This window comes from Neovison vison, chromosome 10, assembly GCF_020171115.1.
Source record: "Neovison vison isolate M4711 chromosome 10, ASM_NN_V1, whole genome shotgun sequence".
In the NCBI taxonomy this organism is placed as follows: Eukaryota; Metazoa; Chordata; class Mammalia; order Carnivora; family Mustelidae; genus Neogale; species Neogale vison.
The window spans coordinates 57,966,663-57,984,476 of record NC_058100.1 but is presented as its reverse complement, the minus strand read 5'-3'; the positions used below and the strand labels follow the sequence as shown (position 1 = coordinate 57,984,476).

At 44.1% G+C, this 17,814-nt stretch overlaps 1 protein-coding gene across 4 annotated transcripts in view; it reads left to right on the top strand.

The window, feature by feature from the left end:
- The window catches only part of RABGAP1L (RAB GTPase activating protein 1 like), a 770,846-nt gene that overhangs the window by 738,975 nt on the left and 14,057 nt on the right, over window positions 1-17,814 (top strand). For 3 of the 4 annotated variants that reach the window (XM_044267366.1, XM_044267370.1, XM_044267372.1), the window contains 3 exons: window positions 7,514-7,624; window positions 14,264-14,368; window positions 17,483-17,566. In XM_044267366.1, the coding sequence (XP_044123301.1) occupies window positions 7,514-7,624; window positions 14,264-14,368; window positions 17,483-17,566 (300 nt within the window). Of the gene's footprint in view, window positions 1-3,236; window positions 3,554-7,513; window positions 7,625-14,263; window positions 14,369-17,482; window positions 17,567-17,814 lie in introns of those variants that run through there. The other variant, XM_044267373.1, reaches the window with a different exon arrangement.

Below are 17,814 nucleotides of genomic sequence, written 5' to 3'. Positions count from 1 at the left end.
TAACACTTAAATCTCAACCACAAAGAAAGAGGTGAATTATGTTGGTAAATTTTAGAACCCTAAACACAAAAACGTTCTGGAACAGGACAGTGGTGATGGTCGCACAATGTTGTGAATGTACTAAAACCACTGACTTGTACATTTTAAAAACGTGAAATTCATAATATGTGAGTTATATCTCAAAAAAAAAAAAAAAAAGATCCAAGCAAAAATGTTCCAAGGGGAATGGCATCCAGCCCACCATCTTCTTTTCATAAATTCCAAGTCATGCAAGAGAAGCCTGTGCAGAAGCCGTACTTGTGGGAGGGAGACTTTCTGTCAGATTTGGAGCTAATTAATGATTGTCAGTCCTGTGTGTATTCATATTTATAGGGGAAAGGCCAATGTAAGTGGGTGACACATTCATTTTCATGTATAAATATGGATGCACACAAACGTAGAACTGTATAAATTGCGTACACACCAGGCTACCTGGTCTTGGCTTACATTTGCATTTGAAAATCAGCTCTGTAACGGCTACCTACAGGATTCGGTGTGCTCTTTCTGCCGATCTTGACTACGTTTCAAGATGCAAAAAGGAAACTTTATTGGAAGAGGAATATAGAACATTTATTCTAAGTCCCTTCTTAAGTTTGACCTGGCCAAATTGGTGTGGTAGTTTTTATCTACTTGAAACTTTGGTTTGTAAATTAATTAATTTGAAATGAAGGGAAACACAGGATAAAGACTTGTCTATAGAAATCCATCTTGTATATTTCCATTTTCATACAAGCTCCCAGAAAACAAGCATTCAGGAATACGTGTAGCTGTGTTAGTATATTTTAAAAATTAGTAGTCAAGCCCCTAATAAGTAGTTACCGGCCTCAGAAATTGTAATACTATTTTCTGTTTTTAAGGAGTTGAGTTGTCTCCATTTAGGGAAAGATAGTTTTCTACTAATGTAATCTGTTGACAGCACCTTTTAGAGAACTGCAGCCTTCCTCTACCTTTGGAAGATGGTATGCTTTTCTTATTTAATTTAGTACTTGCACAGATGTGGGGTAAACCTTCGAAAGCACAGCTAATTAATTAATTCAGTGAGTCTTCCAAAGCGCAATGAAGATTATGTTATTACCTGTTCTAGATAGGCAAATCCTAGAAAGAATCGGGAATGCTTAAACTCTCTTGAGTTCAGGACACAAATAGTATTATGCATCATTTCTAACTCAGGTATCTTATCTACATTTAGTATAATTAAATTTAGAACGTTTAATTTCTTTGGTGAGGTTAGAAGTAGTAATTCTCTTATCGAAGTGTAATTCAAGCAGGAAGAGAGTAATTCCTCTAAGTTTGCAAAAAGTTCATCTTACACATACTAATTTTTGTAGAGCAGTTATCCCTGTATGTAATTTAAAATTAAGCTATTTAATTATACTGGGCAAAAATAATGCAATATTTGAAGTAAAGCTTAATTGGACTTACATTATTTGCCATTCTTCTATGGCTATAAAATAACTTAGAGCAGACATCACATCTTGTTTTTAAATTGTCAAGTGAAAGAAGTTTAAATTTTGTCAAATTACCTGGGGAGTGGGGTGGGAAGGCTTCCCCTTCTTCTTACTCTGTGGGGCCTTTCCTTCCTCAGGAAGTCAAAATAAGTGAATCTATCTTTGAAAACTCTTTTCTACCAATGAAAATAAATTTACATATTCTTAATTTTCCTCATTACAGAAACTGTCATTGGTTTTTGGAAATATTTACATTTATGAAATAATATGCTTTTAATGAATACTGATAGTCAAGAGCATGGTTTCCATCTGCCTGTGATAACGTTGTGATAGACCTCAGAAGGCCACCACTCTTGTTGATCGTGGATAATCCAGTGAACTCACTGTTGTAAGATGGTTCGAGTTGCAGGCTAACCCCTATTGAGGATTCTTGAGCAAATTAGGAAGAAGGAGCAGGTGGCTTCTGATGATGCCTGTTCACTGAGTTTTACTTAACACTTGAGAGAGGTTTGAATGTTACACATATTAAGAATATTCTAAGTATGTTTATTGATGATCTTCAGAATTAATTCTCCAAAACTTTTATTCAATTTTTAGTCTTTTTTTTTTAAGTTTTAGTAAATTTTGCTTCCTGTGTAAGTAGCATTACTGAGAAAATTATGTCACACTGACATGTTTTGACATCATCTGTAACCCATTTGCTTTTTTAAAAATTTGATTTGTATGCTAGAGCAGGGTATCTGCCAACTATGGCATGAGGGACAAAAGGGCCCGCTGCCTGTTTTTGTAAATAAAGTTTTATTGGAACGCAGCCACACCCATTGTTTACTTATCAGCTGTCTAGGACTGCTTTTGCACAACAGTGGCAGAGTTTGAGTAATCTCAACAAAGATCTTACGCCTGCAAAGCCTAAAATACTTTGTGTCTGGCCATTTACATTTAAAGCTTGTTGACCCCAGTGCTAGGAAATAACCAAAGACTGTTTTTTAAATGCTAGGAGAACTGTAGTCTGGTTTGCCAACTGCCAGTTACTTATTACCAACAAGATTTTGTTTTTAGTTTGACATTTCAATTTTTTAAAATTTCTACCAGAAAGATAAAACTGGATACATTGGGTAAAGGAAGAGCATAAAATGTTTCAAGTATCCAGATTTTCTCTCTCAAACCTTCATTTGCAGACAATGTAGACATTTAAACATTTAATCTGTAGGCATTTGCCTTTGAATGTCAAAAAAACTGTTTGCTAAAATCTGATGATGCTAATTATCAACTCTTGAAAGAATTACCCAAACGAAAGCATGGGAGAGTTGAGTGTGTTTTTGCTAATAAAATTGCACTGGGTCTTTTAGGAAAACATTTTCTCCTGATCCTTAAATGACTTTAAAACCATGTGCCAAGAATTCGTTATAGTAGCAGATGACACACCCCAAATACTGAGCTAGAGTTTACGAAGCTGCCTCATTTCCCATCATTTTTTCCTGTAAGGCTTCGTTTATTTTCTTCCAAATGCCGGTTCCCGTTGCTCGGGTGTCTCATCACGGAATAAATGACGTTCAGCGTCTCTTGTGCTGCTTCACCCACATTCCAGCCCTCAGACTCACAGGACAGCTGGAAGCATTCCCCTGCCCAGCAACTTCAGTCTGTTGCCCGAAAATGAACTATTTTGCAACGTTTCCGACCTTGTCATACGAGGAAGTTCCTTCCACCCGGCTGAAATAACACAGTGTAAACAACTCACACCCAAGTTGTCCATAGCCCCGCAGACAGCATCTTCCAGCCGTCACACGGACTGCGAAGGGCAGGGTGCAGGGGAGGAGTTTGAATCTTAGTCTGGCTGGGTTGAGACTTGCCCACTGGCGGCCTCAAGTGTACTTTCTTCCAGCGAATGTTTGCAGACAGAGAACTTAGAGTAAATGACAGCGTTAACAAGTGTCTGCTTCTGTTATTGCCATTTCATAACTGTATTAGTAGGTGTGCAATTTCATTGGATATTCTGTTTTTTTTTTTTTCAATTGTCTTTTGTACCTATGATTGAAAACGGTAGTTGGTCTATGACTTTTGAGGAGGTAAGTTATTTATCTGTGTATGTCTGTGATACCGGCGTCTGTCTGTCTGCAAAATGCAGTATCCTCCTCCCCAAAGTTACTAACCAAACTCTCCCGGCAGCCTTGCAGCTCTTATGCTGGGGAGGGGGGGGCAGGGAACTAACGAGGCAAGTTGTCATCTGCTTTTTGCTGGGATGGTGTCCGTTGTTGGAGGGTGGGGGATGGGCCGAACAGGGCAGTGTGCGTTTCCAGGGTTATGGAAGCCGGGTCTCCTGCCGTCTCTCCAGAGAGGAGTGGGAAGCCGGCTGCCTGTGATGTTGACAGGCTCAGAGCAGCTGGGCACATCTGCTTCTGTGCACACCGTGGCACGCAGCTGTCTCTGCATGGACAGGCTGACGGGTGACCCCCAGGCGCACTCGGGCAGGCAGCCCTTGCTGACCTTTCAGAATGAACGAAGCCCGTCCACATGGAACCTTCTTCTCCGTTCTAGTATAAAGCTTTTCCTTGCATCAGTCAGTTCCAGGGAGGGGCGGGGGAGCAGTGTGGGCTCCTTGGGAGAGGCTGGAAAGGATCACCCAGGAAGACACCTCACTTGAACCCTTGGCGAGCGTGGGCAGGTTCATTGGCAGGGACCCCCGCCCCGGTGGGTGGCGGTGCCTCGCTGGCCTGCTCAGGGGCTGGGAGGACTGCTGAGGACGCCTCCCGCCCCAGGTTCAGACTTTGGAGGACGATACTGCATTTTCGGCCCCACAGCTTGCTTGCCCTCATGTCTGTGAGTGCAGAGCAGGAGTCACACTCGCCCTGTGCTGCTTGCTGCGTACACACCCAATGGAAGCTTTTTGCTAAAGCCAAGCCGGTAGGGGCGCCCCTGAGGCCATTTAGCTTTTTAGGGACGCTTAGACACTTAGGGTTTCTCCCAGATCTTCCCCTGTCCCCCCTCTCCCCCCTTGGCTGCGAGCCATTGGGAAGGGTTCCAGTTGCAACAGGCGTAGTGACGGCATGTGTCCTTCAGCGCTAAGCTGAGCTCCCCGGTCTGACTTAGGTAACGTCACCCACCGAGGGTTGGTCTCGGATCAGGAGAGAAGGAGCCGCCTGGTGCCATCCATAACATACTTGTAACGAAGCACTTTCCCATGTGTGACTTGTGTGCGGGTTATCTTAACTCCCTTGTAAGCCTGTGTCACTGTCACCTGAGAAACCTGAGCTGCAACATTGTCACTTGGGTGAAATGACTGTAACGTCAGCAAGCATTCAGGGGACTCTGCATCTTGAAGTCATGCAAGTACAGTTGTCAGGAGGACTCAGACCCTGACTCAGGAGTAGGGCCTGGAGTCCTGTCACCAGGGGCTCTTGGGAAGGGACTCCTGGAGGTGAGAACAATCGCTTCCCTGCTGAGCAGCCACCTGGGCACGCTGTGTCCTGCGAAATGGTGCTGGGCCTTGCCGCTCCTTCCTGGCAAGGAGGAAGTGGATGGGAAAAGTTTCTGGAACTTTTTTTTTTTTTTTTTTTTTTTTTTTGGTAATTCTGAGTTTTCAGCAAGTAGGCAAGTTGTTTCCACAAAATGGAGTAGTAATTAGATGTACCAGAGCAAAAGACTAAGTCTCGTGCCCCTGCTAGAATTTGGATTGCTTCAGCAAAGATGGAAAGATTTCGCCATGAAGGCCCTGGCTGCTTTTCTGCATGTATTTTCATGACAACTTTTATGCTACTTCTGTGGGAGGTTAGGACCTCTGTGGAGGTTAGGACTTCTGTAGAAGGAGGGAACAGACAGAACTGGATGAGTGCAATGTGCCCCTACAAATATGTTCATGGTCTTTTCAGGAATATCTTGGGAAAGGATTCCTGGCAAGGCCATACTTTAGATGGGTTACATCGTATTTAGGTTAAAAACAAAGATCCAGTCTGGTTGCAGGTAGAATATGAGCTTCTAACAGGAGTGAACTTGAAAAAATTCTCATTCTGGCATTTTATCCTTCCAATGGAATTGAAATTCTGAGTGGTTTTTAATTTTTTTAGATAACATTCTAAACCCATGTATTCTGTATTCATTGTTGAAAACTTAGAAGCATTTTTTAATGTTTTTTTTTTTAAAGATTTTATTTATTTATTTGGCAGGGACAGAGATCACAAGCAGGCAGAGAGGCAGGCAGAGAGAGAGGAAGGAAAGAGGCTCCCTGCTGAGCAGAGAGCCCGATGCGGGGCTCAATCCCAGGACCCTGAGATCATGACCTGAGCTGAAGGCAGAGGCTTTAACCCACTGAGCCACCCTGGCGCTCCTTAGAAGCATTTTTAAAGCACAAAGACAACAATAAAATTAATCCAGCACCTATAATTAATGTTATTTATGTTGTTACAAAAATGAGACTTTCGAGTTCCTTGTCTTTTTTTCTTTCCTATGAGGTGGCTTAAGCATTTCTTTGATCATTACCTATTTTTCACTTATGTCAATTATTTTATTTTTCACTTACATTGTAACACTGCATGGAATTCTATCATGAATTTACTTAAAAGCATTTAAGAGATTTGGGGCTGTTTTTATCTTCTTCGGTAGATTTCTTTTTCAGAAATGTTGGGGCATTCCCCAACTGTCCCCAGTCTTCGTCTTCTAAAAGAGAAGACAGAAGTTGACTCTGTTGGGTGGTTCTAGTCCAAGCACAGGTTCATCCTTCAGCTTCTCTACTGGCCCCATTGGGGGGTTCTCCACCCCATGAAAGTCTTAGGCTCTGCCCTTACCACTGGTCTCTTAGCCCTTCTTTAAGAAGCAAAAAGAGAAAAGAAATGGGGCTTTCTTTTTTCCATATAACCAATCCCAGGTTGTTCTGTAGAAGGTAAATGTCCTTTCGCCCCATGTGACGCAATGACACGCTCTCTTCCTGGGCATAGATTTGTCCTCTGGTCGTGCACCACTGCTCTGAGTTCCTGCTACCCTTGCAGAAAACACTGTTACAAGTATAAATCTGAAAAACAGGAAGATTTCATCACATTGAAGTCTTTCCTGTCAGCTCTCTTTGAATCTCCTATAACTGTTAACAGTAGCAAAAAAAAAAAAAAAAAAAGTGCTTTTGATACTTTGGAATGAAAGACCGTGACTTGCTCTTCTGAAAATAGATGGCGCGTGTCCACAGTTCATAAAGTTTAGTTCAGGGGAGACCTTCCTCCTTCCTTCATAAGAATGTGACTTGGCTCTTTCATCGTAGGACTTTGTTTCAGATTTTTTCCTGGAAGCTCAAGAGGGAAAAAAAAACAGCTCGGTAATTTCTTTTACCAAGAGTCTTTTGAAGTTTTAAAGTTGAGAAGTTTCTCAAAGCACTCCCACAACATTTAGAGCCATTGTCGGAAGGACTCTCGCTCTTACCGGTGCAAACATCCGTGTGCAGAGAAGTATTTCTGCACAGTATTCTGCACTGTATTCCTACACCAAGGATGAAATGTCAGTTGATAGCAAAAGTCCAGAACCCATGTTTCTTCATTTAGTGCTCATAATTGAATATATTCAAATAACGTGAACTGTGATACAGGGAAAACAATGTGAAGAAACGTCTAGTGGTTTCCCCGCATTTGACACCACCTGCGTCGTGCAGTTTCTCTTGAGGTTAAGGGTCGGATTCCTGTGCATGTTTCAAACAGAGGCTGGCCAGTGTCTGTGTTCTGGGTCTCTATGAAATGTCACAGGATTGGGGAGGTGTTGGAAATTCTGCCTTTTGTGGCACTTTTTAAATAATGCAGCCTTTACCGTGCAGCCTGTCAGGGACAGTTGTAACCGTCACCAGGTAGACCGCCGCACCTGCACCGCTGGCTTAACTCACTGTTGTTTCCTGGACAGCAGTCCTGCCTTCCTGTGCCACTCGCGCCTCCTCCTTCTTACACCTTCCAAAGTTCACTCTGTTGTCGTTGCCTGTTTTCCCTCGCCAGTCCCCTTCGTTTCTGCTAGTGTGTCTGGTCACTAACGCCCCTCCTCTGGCTGTTGCTCTTTTCCTGCAGAGGGAGAACCGGAGACTACAGGAGGCCAGCATGAGGCTGGAACAGGAGAACGACGACCTTGCCCACGAACTAGTCACCAGCAAGATTGCTCTGCGAAATGACTTGGATCAGGTAAACCTGTCGTTTGCTGGGTTGAAGTCCAACCGTGACGACCTCCTCAAGGGTGAGGATCGAGCTGCTCTCGCTGCGGTCCCGCCGGGGCTCACTCTGTACCCAGCGCTGAGTTGGCTGCTGGTTGGCTGAACGTACAGGTCAAGAGGTGGGAGGGGACAGCCTGAGCTAATTGGAGAGGGTGGAAGCCGCAGCCTTTGAGAAGGGTTGGGGTCCTCTTCAAATAGCATGTACGATACTGTTTTCTTTATAACTCTAAACTTCTTTGGTGTCTCTTCTCTTCATCTGTACTTTTCCTAAGCTGAGGCTGCCAGTATAATTACCTGGGAATATCAGTCATCAAGACTATACCAGTGCCACGCCAGCATTGGAAGGCACTTTACTTTTTGTTCCAAGAAGAGTTCTCATCTCCAGTGAACGTGAGGACTTTATAAGAAGTATGTACATGGAGATACGGGTATTAGTGGAGAGACACACTTGGTGATGGCTGAGGGCCAAGATGCTAGGTGTGAATCCCGGCATCGCGGTCTGCTCACCGCACGACCCTGTGTGGTTCTTAACCTGCCTGTAGGTAAAATAAGGTGAAACGTGTCAACACAATGTGTTCCATACATGGTAGCTGTTTCTAGGAGGACCTTAAATTGTTCAACTTGCCTGGTTCTTTCCAGCAATACTGACAGCTTTAGGACTTCTTGTTTTCTGTCCCTGGTGTTTTAAAAGATACTTGGCAATATGGAAGGAGTCTTGGGCGGGTTTAAAATTATCTCTCTTTTCTGACTTCAGAAGTGACTGTTCCCCACCAATGGTGTCAGGGTCAGAAAGACTGAGACTTAACACTGTTGAATCTGTTAAAAAAAAAAAAATTACCTGTACACTGACTGCTCATTGACAATATTTCAAACACAATGTCCAGTAATAGAAATATGATTAAATGTTTGGAGAAATTTTGTTTTTTTTTTTAATTTTATTCACTTCCTTGACAGAGACAGAGATCACAAGTAGGCAGAGAGGCAGCAGAGAGAGAGGAGGAAGCAGGCTCCCTGCCTCACAGAGAGCCCGATGCGGGGCTTGATCCCAGGACCCTGAGATCATGACCTGAGCCGAAGGCAGAGGCTTTAACCCACTGAGCCACCCAGGTGCCCCTGGAGAAATTTTTTAAATGCTGAAAAATGGTCTCTGGCACTACCTCTTTCCCCCATATAAATGGCTTGTTTTGCAGCTCAAAAGTTTCAATCACAGTAAGATAGGGATTAGACAACTATTAAGGAAAATAGTGCTAAAGGGGGAAAAGGGGCAGCTGAAGGAATTCACAGTAAATAGAGTTTGAAATTAAGACAGAAACTGCTTTGTGGGACACAGGATGTGGAAGGTCGAAAAGCAGCCTGGTTGGGGGTCTAGGGGTGGAGGATGTGACCTTTCTCCCCATGAAACCATTCAGCTGGGCTGCTTGGAAGTTATTAGAGGGGGTGTGAGAGGCGTGTGACTAGGAGAGAGCCAAAGAAGACAGAGGGCTTCCAGTCCATCAGGACCAGGACCAGTCTGACCTTAGCTGGTACATTTTTGTGTTAATGACACTATGCTGTTGAGTCAGTACTGTAATGAAATTTCCTATTTTCATACAGGCTCCCCCAACGGCCTCACATGTGATTCTGTTCTTTCAAATCTTTTATCCATTAATAGTTTTCTGAAGATGGATAACTAAATGAGAAAGAGTTTTAAGCAGGGGGACTCCGTGGAGATGCGGTGAAATTCATTAGAGAGAGAGTCGTAGGTTGAAGGTGGCGCAGGAAGTGTATTTGGTGTTATCTATCAGGCCTTTAAAAGGATTAAAAAGTAATGAGATGAGATGTCTACTGACCACCTACAACACACCAAGGATTATATTCAGCAATTCTGTAAGCGTTATCTCATTTAATCTTGCTAATGACTCCACCAAGCAGGTGTTCTTTTAATCTTACATTTAATAAATGAGGAAAATGGCATATAGATTCTGACTCGGAAAGCTATTCTAACAAAAATAGAAATCTGGTCGGTGGGATGTGTACAAGATGGTTTACTACTGTGTCATTAAGAAAAATAAAAAGTAGAAATAATGTGTAGGTCCAGTAGAAGGGGAGAATGAAAGTTAATGTCTTATGGGAATTGTTTTTTAGAAACAATGGGAAGGTAATGTTACAATATTATAAAACCCTATAAATTTTTCTGTATATAATGCTTGCATCTAAATTGCAAGGAGTTTGGCTGACAGAGGGCCATCGTGTTAGGAAAGAAGCTGAAATATACCTCAAAAGGAGAAAAGCCTACAAGGAAATCCATCAGAATACTAGTTCTAGATACTCTGGGTGATGAGAGTCAATCTAACTTTTAAATTCATCTTTTGCATTTTTTTCAATTATTTTATCTTTTATAAGAAGACCTTAAATTCTTAACAACCCTTGGGTTAGGAATAATATGCATTATACCTTATTAAAAATCAGAAAAATAATATATTATTTTTAAAAATGTTGTACCACCGAGAAAGTCCATCTTGTGGATCAGCCTGGAAAGACTGCTGCATGCACAGTCCCAAAATAACGGACTGTTGGGTATCTGGGTAGATAGCTTGTGTAGATTCTAGTTGCTAGTCCCTGAAGAAAAGGTTCCTTCATTCTTTCATTTTTTCCCTCTTTCTCTTAATTTCCTTCCTTTATACCTCTTCTTTTAAAAGAGTAAGGAAGACCTGGCCCTTGCCTTTTGAAGCTTGTTATCTAGGTAAAAGGATAAAAATTGCTATTTCATGCACATCTCCTCCAAACATCTGATTCTGCAGTTTCTGCCTGAGCGGGGCTTACTTCCCTGTCCAACAGCTGTCCGTGCCCTTTCAGTGTCCTGTCCCCCAGCCTGGCCGGAAGGGCACCCACTGCCTACGGAAGGTGCTGGCTCTGCCCACCTCCACCCCGTTCACTTCCTACTTTTCCGTTGCTACTTTTCTCAAAATCACATCTCTTCATTAAAATAGCCAGACTTGGACAAACATAAAACAAACATGAAAGCAGCCTGTATTCCAGACAATATGTAAACAAACAAGCGCTAATTAGGTAATTAGGTACTCTTTAAAAACAAATTATTCCCCACCCTTGTCCCTTTAGTGCTGGCTTTGGGCTTCCTGGGCACCAAAGGCTCTTAAATTTTTCTCTTTGACACAGCCTTCTGTTTTGACAATGTGCCCTCCCTCAGACTCTTAGAATAAGGACTTCTCCGGGGGATTAACAATGAAAAAGATACAACATCTCCATTTCGGTTTCTGTAGCTTGCTGCCTTCAACCCTTCCTGTCCTTTCTTGTTCGCAAGGAAGGAACAGAAGAGACACGGCTCCTTGTCCTTCCAACCAGAGCGAGTTCTGTGTTAGAGCAGGGGCTCCGTGTGCTGAGTGGTAAAGTCTTTTGTTTTGTTTTAAATTGAACAACTGGCTTGACCAGTTTTTTGTTGGTTTGTTTTTTGAGATTTTTATTTATTTATTTGACAATAAATGCTCTGCACCAAGCGGGGAGCCCGATGCGGGGCTGGATTCCAGGACCCTGGGGTCATGACCTGAGCCAAACGCAGCCAGACGCTCAGCCATCTGAGCCACCCAGGCTCCCTTGGCTTGGCTAGTTCTTTGAGAAATCATTTATGAGAGAGCCTCATCCCTGCTGTGAGCGCTGAAGCTTTCGATCAGGTCATCCGTTAATTGATGATTAAATCACAGATGGCAGTGCTTTTTCCCCTCCCGTGTATGTCGTATGAACCTTAGGTAGCACTTAGAAGTCGCCACATCGATAAGGCATTTAAGGGAGGGCCTGGGTGGCTCAGTTGGTTAAGCATCTGTCTTTGGCTTGGGTCTTGATCCTGGGGTCCGGGGATCGAGTCCCACATGGGACTCTGTGCTTGTCAGGGAGTCCGCTTCTCCCTCTGCCTGCCATTCTGCCTGCTTACACTGTCTCTCTTGCTCTCCCTTGTCAAATAATTAAAATCTTAAAAAAAAATATATAAGACATTATAAAATGTTGGTAAGTGCGAGACACCTGGGTGGCTTGGTCAGCTGGGCGGCCGACTCTTGATTTTGGCTCAGGTCATGATGTCGAGGTCCTGAGACTGAGCCCCACATTGGGCTCCATGCTCAGTGCGGAGTCTGCGTCAAATTCTCTTTCTCCCTCTGCCCCTCCCCCTGCTCTCTCTGTCTCTGTCTCTGTCTCTCTCAAATAAATAAATAAATCTTAAAAAAAGATGTTCGTCAGTGATTAGAATTAATAATGACAGTGATCTTAACAAATTATGGTGAAGATTTTATAGTTTGAATTCGAAGAATATGAGTATCTATCTGTTCAGTATTACATCCCTAGAGATCCCTTTTCATTTAACATGAAAGATGATTTCTAATTAAATGAGGCCTAGAAATTGGTTGTCCAAAGACCCAGAAGACTGTTCCTAGGAGAACCAAGTTTTTTCAGAGGTGATCCTATCTTGATGAGCTGTAGAATCATTCTGACTCCACTGTTTGACATAGAGGAGAGACTCTGGAGGAAGCTTCTGGAAAATTCTGGAGCTCCTCCCACATGGGACCCCCAGCAATTTCTGCAGATGTAGGAAGCACTCCTTTAGTGTTCCAAAACTATAAAGTAGAATGTCTAGGTGTGGTGCACAATTTAAGAAGCTTAAATGTCCCGATAGCAGAAATTTACAAAAGGCTAAAAATTTGGGGTGAATCTCTTTAATAAGCCAGACTTAGAAAACATTCACTTCAGAGTGTCATGAAGAGGAAGGACTCTTCTCTTCACAAACTGGAAAATGCGGGGGCTACTGAAGAGGACACTCTTCTTTATCAGGAGGGCTGTTACTTACATAGTCTGGGGTAGAACTTGAACCCGTGGGCTGAAGTTGTGGGGACCTAGATTTGGTTCGATTTTTAAGAAAACTGAAGTGATCTGTGTTGCTGTTCTTGATTCTCTCTCTGACCCTCCCTCAGAGAGTCTGGGGAGGTGCTCCCTGCTCTGACTGCAGTCATCTGACTGGCTCTCCAATTTGCCGTTTCGAGTGTCTGTAATCTGCACCAGATATCATATACAATTTATGAAAACATAACTTGCACGGATATCTTGCCCACCTCTAGTTTCAGGATATGCTTCTGCTATGTAGTTTCCCCCTTCAAATCTATCAGAGCAAATTTTAGACTCTTTTTAAGAAGGACTTTTTTACCTTCAGTACACCATAGTTGCAAATTATCTGAAAACCGAGCTGTGACCATCCTAGTGTGGGACACTGGGAACTGGGAGCCCGGACAGAGAGGCTGGAGTGCCGCTTCTCTGCCAGGCCCGGCAGACTGTGCTGGCCCGGCCTTCGGGACGAGTGGGAGATGGGGCCAAACACATGCATGGCCACCTGGCCAGTTTTTACGATTCTTTGGATAATGTTTCGCTGTTGTTGGCCAAGGATAGCTTCTTCGAATAGCTGTCTGTCCTCTGTGTCTGTGGTTTTCTCTGCTGAGCTCATCCTGTGGCCCTGTGCCACCTCCACCTCACACAGCGCCCCCTGGGCAGTGATGGGAGAGTCACCTCCACTCATTCACCAAGTTCCTGGGGAGTCCCCACCCCACCTGGTACTGGCCTTGGTGCTGGGGAGATGGGGATGAGCAAGTCTAATGGGCAAGACAGAGAAACCCCCACGTGTGATTTGTCAGTAGAGATTGGGCTCAGTGCTGTCGAGGGAAATAGGAGAGATGCAGGCAGAGGAACTCATTTAGATGGAGGTGAGGAGCTGATTTAGGTCAGGGTGAGGGGGACAGAGCTCAGGGCTCACTCCACTGCAGATGTGAACTTGACGCTGAGACCTACAGAGAGAGGTGAGGGAGCAGTAGGGTGTGCAGTAGGCATGTGTTGACTAGTTAAATAAACGCATGGTGCTTTCCTGGTTAATTGGACTCTGTATCCACGTTAAGAGCAGAGTATTCGCTCTGAGCTCTGCTCAGCCATTCCAGAAACGCGGCCTTTTCTGATCGGGTACCTGGTCTATGTTAGATCAGTTTTCCCGAAGGCCATCTCTGTCATGGGTTTTTGGTCTTAATTTCTTCTTGCTCTACTCACGGTCCTGTGTGCGTCCCTTCGTGAGCCATTTTACCTCTGCTGGTCTTTGGATTTTCTCACCTACTGTTGACCATGGATCAGCCTGTCTCTCTCTGAATCCGCACTCCCCACCCCAGGGCACTAACAGCTAGAAGCTTCTGTATACGGCTCCACCCCTTCATCCTAGTCATCTACACACTCTCAGAGTGACTGAAAATGTGTAAAAAGCATTTAGAAAAGAGCATGCGCTTTGATGCCACTCACGTCTGAACTCAGCTCACGCCTCTCCTGTTCCATATCTGCCCCAGTCGGGTTGTTCCATCTCTCCAGACTTCACTGCCATTGTCAGTAAAATCATTGTTGTTGTGAGAATCAGAGATGATGTGTGCCACGTGCCTGCCAGGAAGTTGGCCTTCCATGAAAGCAGCCGTCCCCTGGGTGAGCTAGGAGGGGGAACATGGCTTTTGGTCGTGAGGCCATCATAACTAGAGATTAGGTTTGGAGAGAGTATCCACACGTGTTCTTCGCCTTCCTTATGATTGCCGTGTGCTCCGACGTGCAGGCAGAAGACAAGGCAGATGTGCTGAATAAGGAGCTCCTCCTGACCAAACAGAGGCTGGTAGAGACTGAGGAAGAGAAGAGGAAGCAAGAGGAAGAGACGGCCCAGGTGAGAGGCATCGGGGCGGGGGGGTTGGGGTGCTTTTCTTTACCCACGTGTGTTGGCATGAGGAGTTGATTAACACTCTAAGCAAGAAGTAAAATTAAACTTACTCTAAGTCAAGGGTGATGTTGAAGCAGGACACGCGAATAGCATTGGGTCTCCACATTTTGTCTAAAGGGTGTTCGAAGTGGAGGCAAGAACTGACTTCTTCCCTTGAACAGGTTTTAGGAATCTGCCTTTACTCAGATGTCTAGCGAGAGTGTGAAGTTTCCTCTAAGTTTAGCATCTTGGACTTAGATCCAAGAGCTTGGACAAACCTGCAGTGTTTGTGTCCTGTCTCCAAGCTTGTTGACATCAGCAGTATGAGGGCACGGGGAGGGGGAAGCCTGCAGAGATGTCCGGGAGGTTGGGAGGTGCTGTCAGTCCTGCTCTGTCTCCCTCATTCCTGCCTTAGAAGCACCTGCGTTCCGGCAGAGCGCTCAACCCTTATTCCCCAGGGGAAGGAGAAACTCCTTTGGGAACCAGGCTTTGAAGTTCGCTCCCTCCAGGCTAAGCGCTGGGAGACCATGGCTTGGCCAAGTCCTCCCAGCTAAGAGACAGGAGGGGCCTTCTACTCAAGGAGTCGAGCCCGCCGGCCTTCTAGCCTTCCTGGGGAAGAGCGGAACACCTCACCAACGGTCTCGCCTCTGCCAGTCCCAGCCAGGCATGATGCACTCATTTATTTTAATGAGTTAAATTCCAAGACATCAAGAATACTAAATATAAAATAGAACGCAAAGCATTTCAAAGACCTGTAGCCAAGCAGAAAAAAGTCCACCAAAGTTAGTAATGAAGGGATGTATCATTTAGCACCTTCCAGGATTGATAAAAAGTGTTCCATGATTTTTTTTTTAAAGATTTTATTTATTTATTTGACAGAGAGAGATCACGAGTAGGCAGAGAGGCAGGCAGAGAGAGAGGGGGAAGCAGGCTCCCCGCCGAGCAAAGAGCCTGATATGGGACTCGAACCCAGGACCCTGAGATCATGACTCGAGCCGAAGGCAGAGGCCCAACCCACTGAGCCACCCAGGCACCCCTGATTTTTTTTTTTTTAAATTGGAAAATGATGAAATGATTCTGGGCATTTAGTGTGGGCCAAGATTTTTTTTTTTTTTTTTTTTTTGCATAGTCAAAATTTTTTTTTTTTTTTTTAAGATTTTATTTATTTATGTGACAGACAGAGATTACAAGCAGGCAGAGAGGCAGGCAGAGAGAGGGAGGAAGCAGGCTCCCTGCTGAGCTGAGAGCCCGATGCGGGGCTCGATCCCAGGACTCCGAGATCATGACTGGAGCCGAAGGCAGCGGCTTAACCCACTGAACCACCCAGGCGCCCCTGCATAGTCAAATTTTTTAAGGAGCTGATTATCCAGTTTGAGCCAGGTCTTTGATGGGTTTGTGGTTTTTCTGTTTGTTTGTTTTGTTTTGTTTTTGGCTTGTTTTTAATCTCTTGCCTTTTGGGGTTGATTCAGTACTTTAGGTAAAGAATGAAGCTATTAGCAAATTAATTAATTTAACCCATGCTTCTTCCCTCCCAGTGTGTGTGTGGGGGGCACACACACGTATTTGTATATGTACATATATCCTGTTTTAATCATTATGGTACCTTTGCGAGATAGGGATTATTCTCTTTGCCAGATAAAGAAACCATGGTTTAGAGAAATTAAGTGACACTTGCCCAGAGCCTCTCGGCTTTCTAAGTTTGTCCTGAAGTCCATGGCGCCTTATCGTGGGAGGGCAGAATGTTGTGATTTCTGTCCTTTAATTATGGAATCTAGAGAGTAGAGACCAATATAAATAACCAACTTTTTTTTTTTTTTTTAAATAACCAACTTTGAATCAATATAACCTATACGTTGCTTTTAGAATTTAAGAACATGGCAAATATGAAGGAATCCGGAAAACCTCAACAATAAGGAGTCCGATTATAAATCGCAGTCATTTGTGAGTTAGCAAATACAGCTAGTTTGGAATGCTGCAAAGCAGAATTTAATTTATTCTGATTATGTACTTAAAGAGTAACCAGAGCTGTATTGTGTTTGTTGGGTCAACAACGCAGAGGAGCGGAGTTCTCTTCTCATCTGGTGGGCCTGGAGCTGTCCTGCCTTCCTTGATACCTAGCGTCCCATGTTGCTGGACTCCAGAAATAAGCGTGTTTTTCAGTTCAGCATTCTTGGTTTGGCATTTCTGTGACTGTAACAAGGACCTGCCTTACCGGTCGCGCCAGATCCATCTAAAGTCATTCCTCAGTCCCTGAATCTCCTGACCTCCAAACCTCTTACCTTCCTGCAACTTTTTCTGACTCCGGTCTCCAAAGCTTCCCGTTCCCACCTTCAGAGAGTTACCAGCCATGACAGTAGAAGCAATGAATGGGGAGGCCTCTGCGGTCACTGATTATATAGCAGTAAGAGTACACACAACATTGCCTGGGTATTTGGTTTTGTTTTAGGCTCTCCTAAGAATGAAGATAGCTTCGGGGTACCTGGCTGGCTCAGATGGGGGCAGCATGTGACTGTCAATCTCAGGGTTGTGAGTTCAAGCCCCACGTTGTGTGTAGAGATTCCTTAAAACAAAGTCTAGGGCGCCTGGGTGGCTCAGTGGGTTGAGCCTCTGCCTTCGGCTGAGGTCATGATCTCAGGGTCCTGGGATCCTGCTCAGCAGGGAGTCTGCTTCCCCCTCTCTCTCTGCTTGCCTCTCTGCTTACTTGTGATCTCTCTCTGTCAAATAAATAAATAAAATCTTAAAAAAAAATAAAGTCTTAAAAAGAAAAAGAAGAAAGAAGATAGCTTCTGAAAGGAAACGTATTTCACAACATATTTATAAAGTGAGTGGTAAGGATAAGCAGTTTTGTAATGGGGCTGCTGCATATGTCTTATACGTTACAGGAGAGGAAGATGTCTGCATCTCCGAAGATGATCAGGCTTTCAAGCTTGGCTACAGCTTCAGTGAGGAAAGTTTAGGTAGCTGTAGTTGTTAACATTGGCCTTGACCGAATCAGGCCGACATGAGTATAGGTGTTCACGGCAATCCATTAGGCTTTTAACTGAGGCTTGGTGTTTCTCCTCCTCTCCTCCGTCTCTTTAGCTAAAAGAAGTCTTCCGGAAACAGCTGGAGAAGGCTGAGTATGAGATAAAGAAGACCACAGCTATCATTGCCGAGTATAAGCAGGTAACGAGCCACTGGGCTTTGGATTGCTATAAAAGTGATTATTTGTATTGTTTTTCTTTGAGGGGAAAAAAAATATTTTTGTCTTCAGAGTTCCCAGAACAGTGATTGCCGTGCATTCATTAAATTTGGTGACCTCCTTTCTTTTCCCGAAATAAACAGTGGATGTGCTTGCTGATAAGGCGGGAGGTGTCACTGAGCAAAACGATCTGTTGACTGCTTACAATGTTTGGTAGATTCTGAGGAACAGG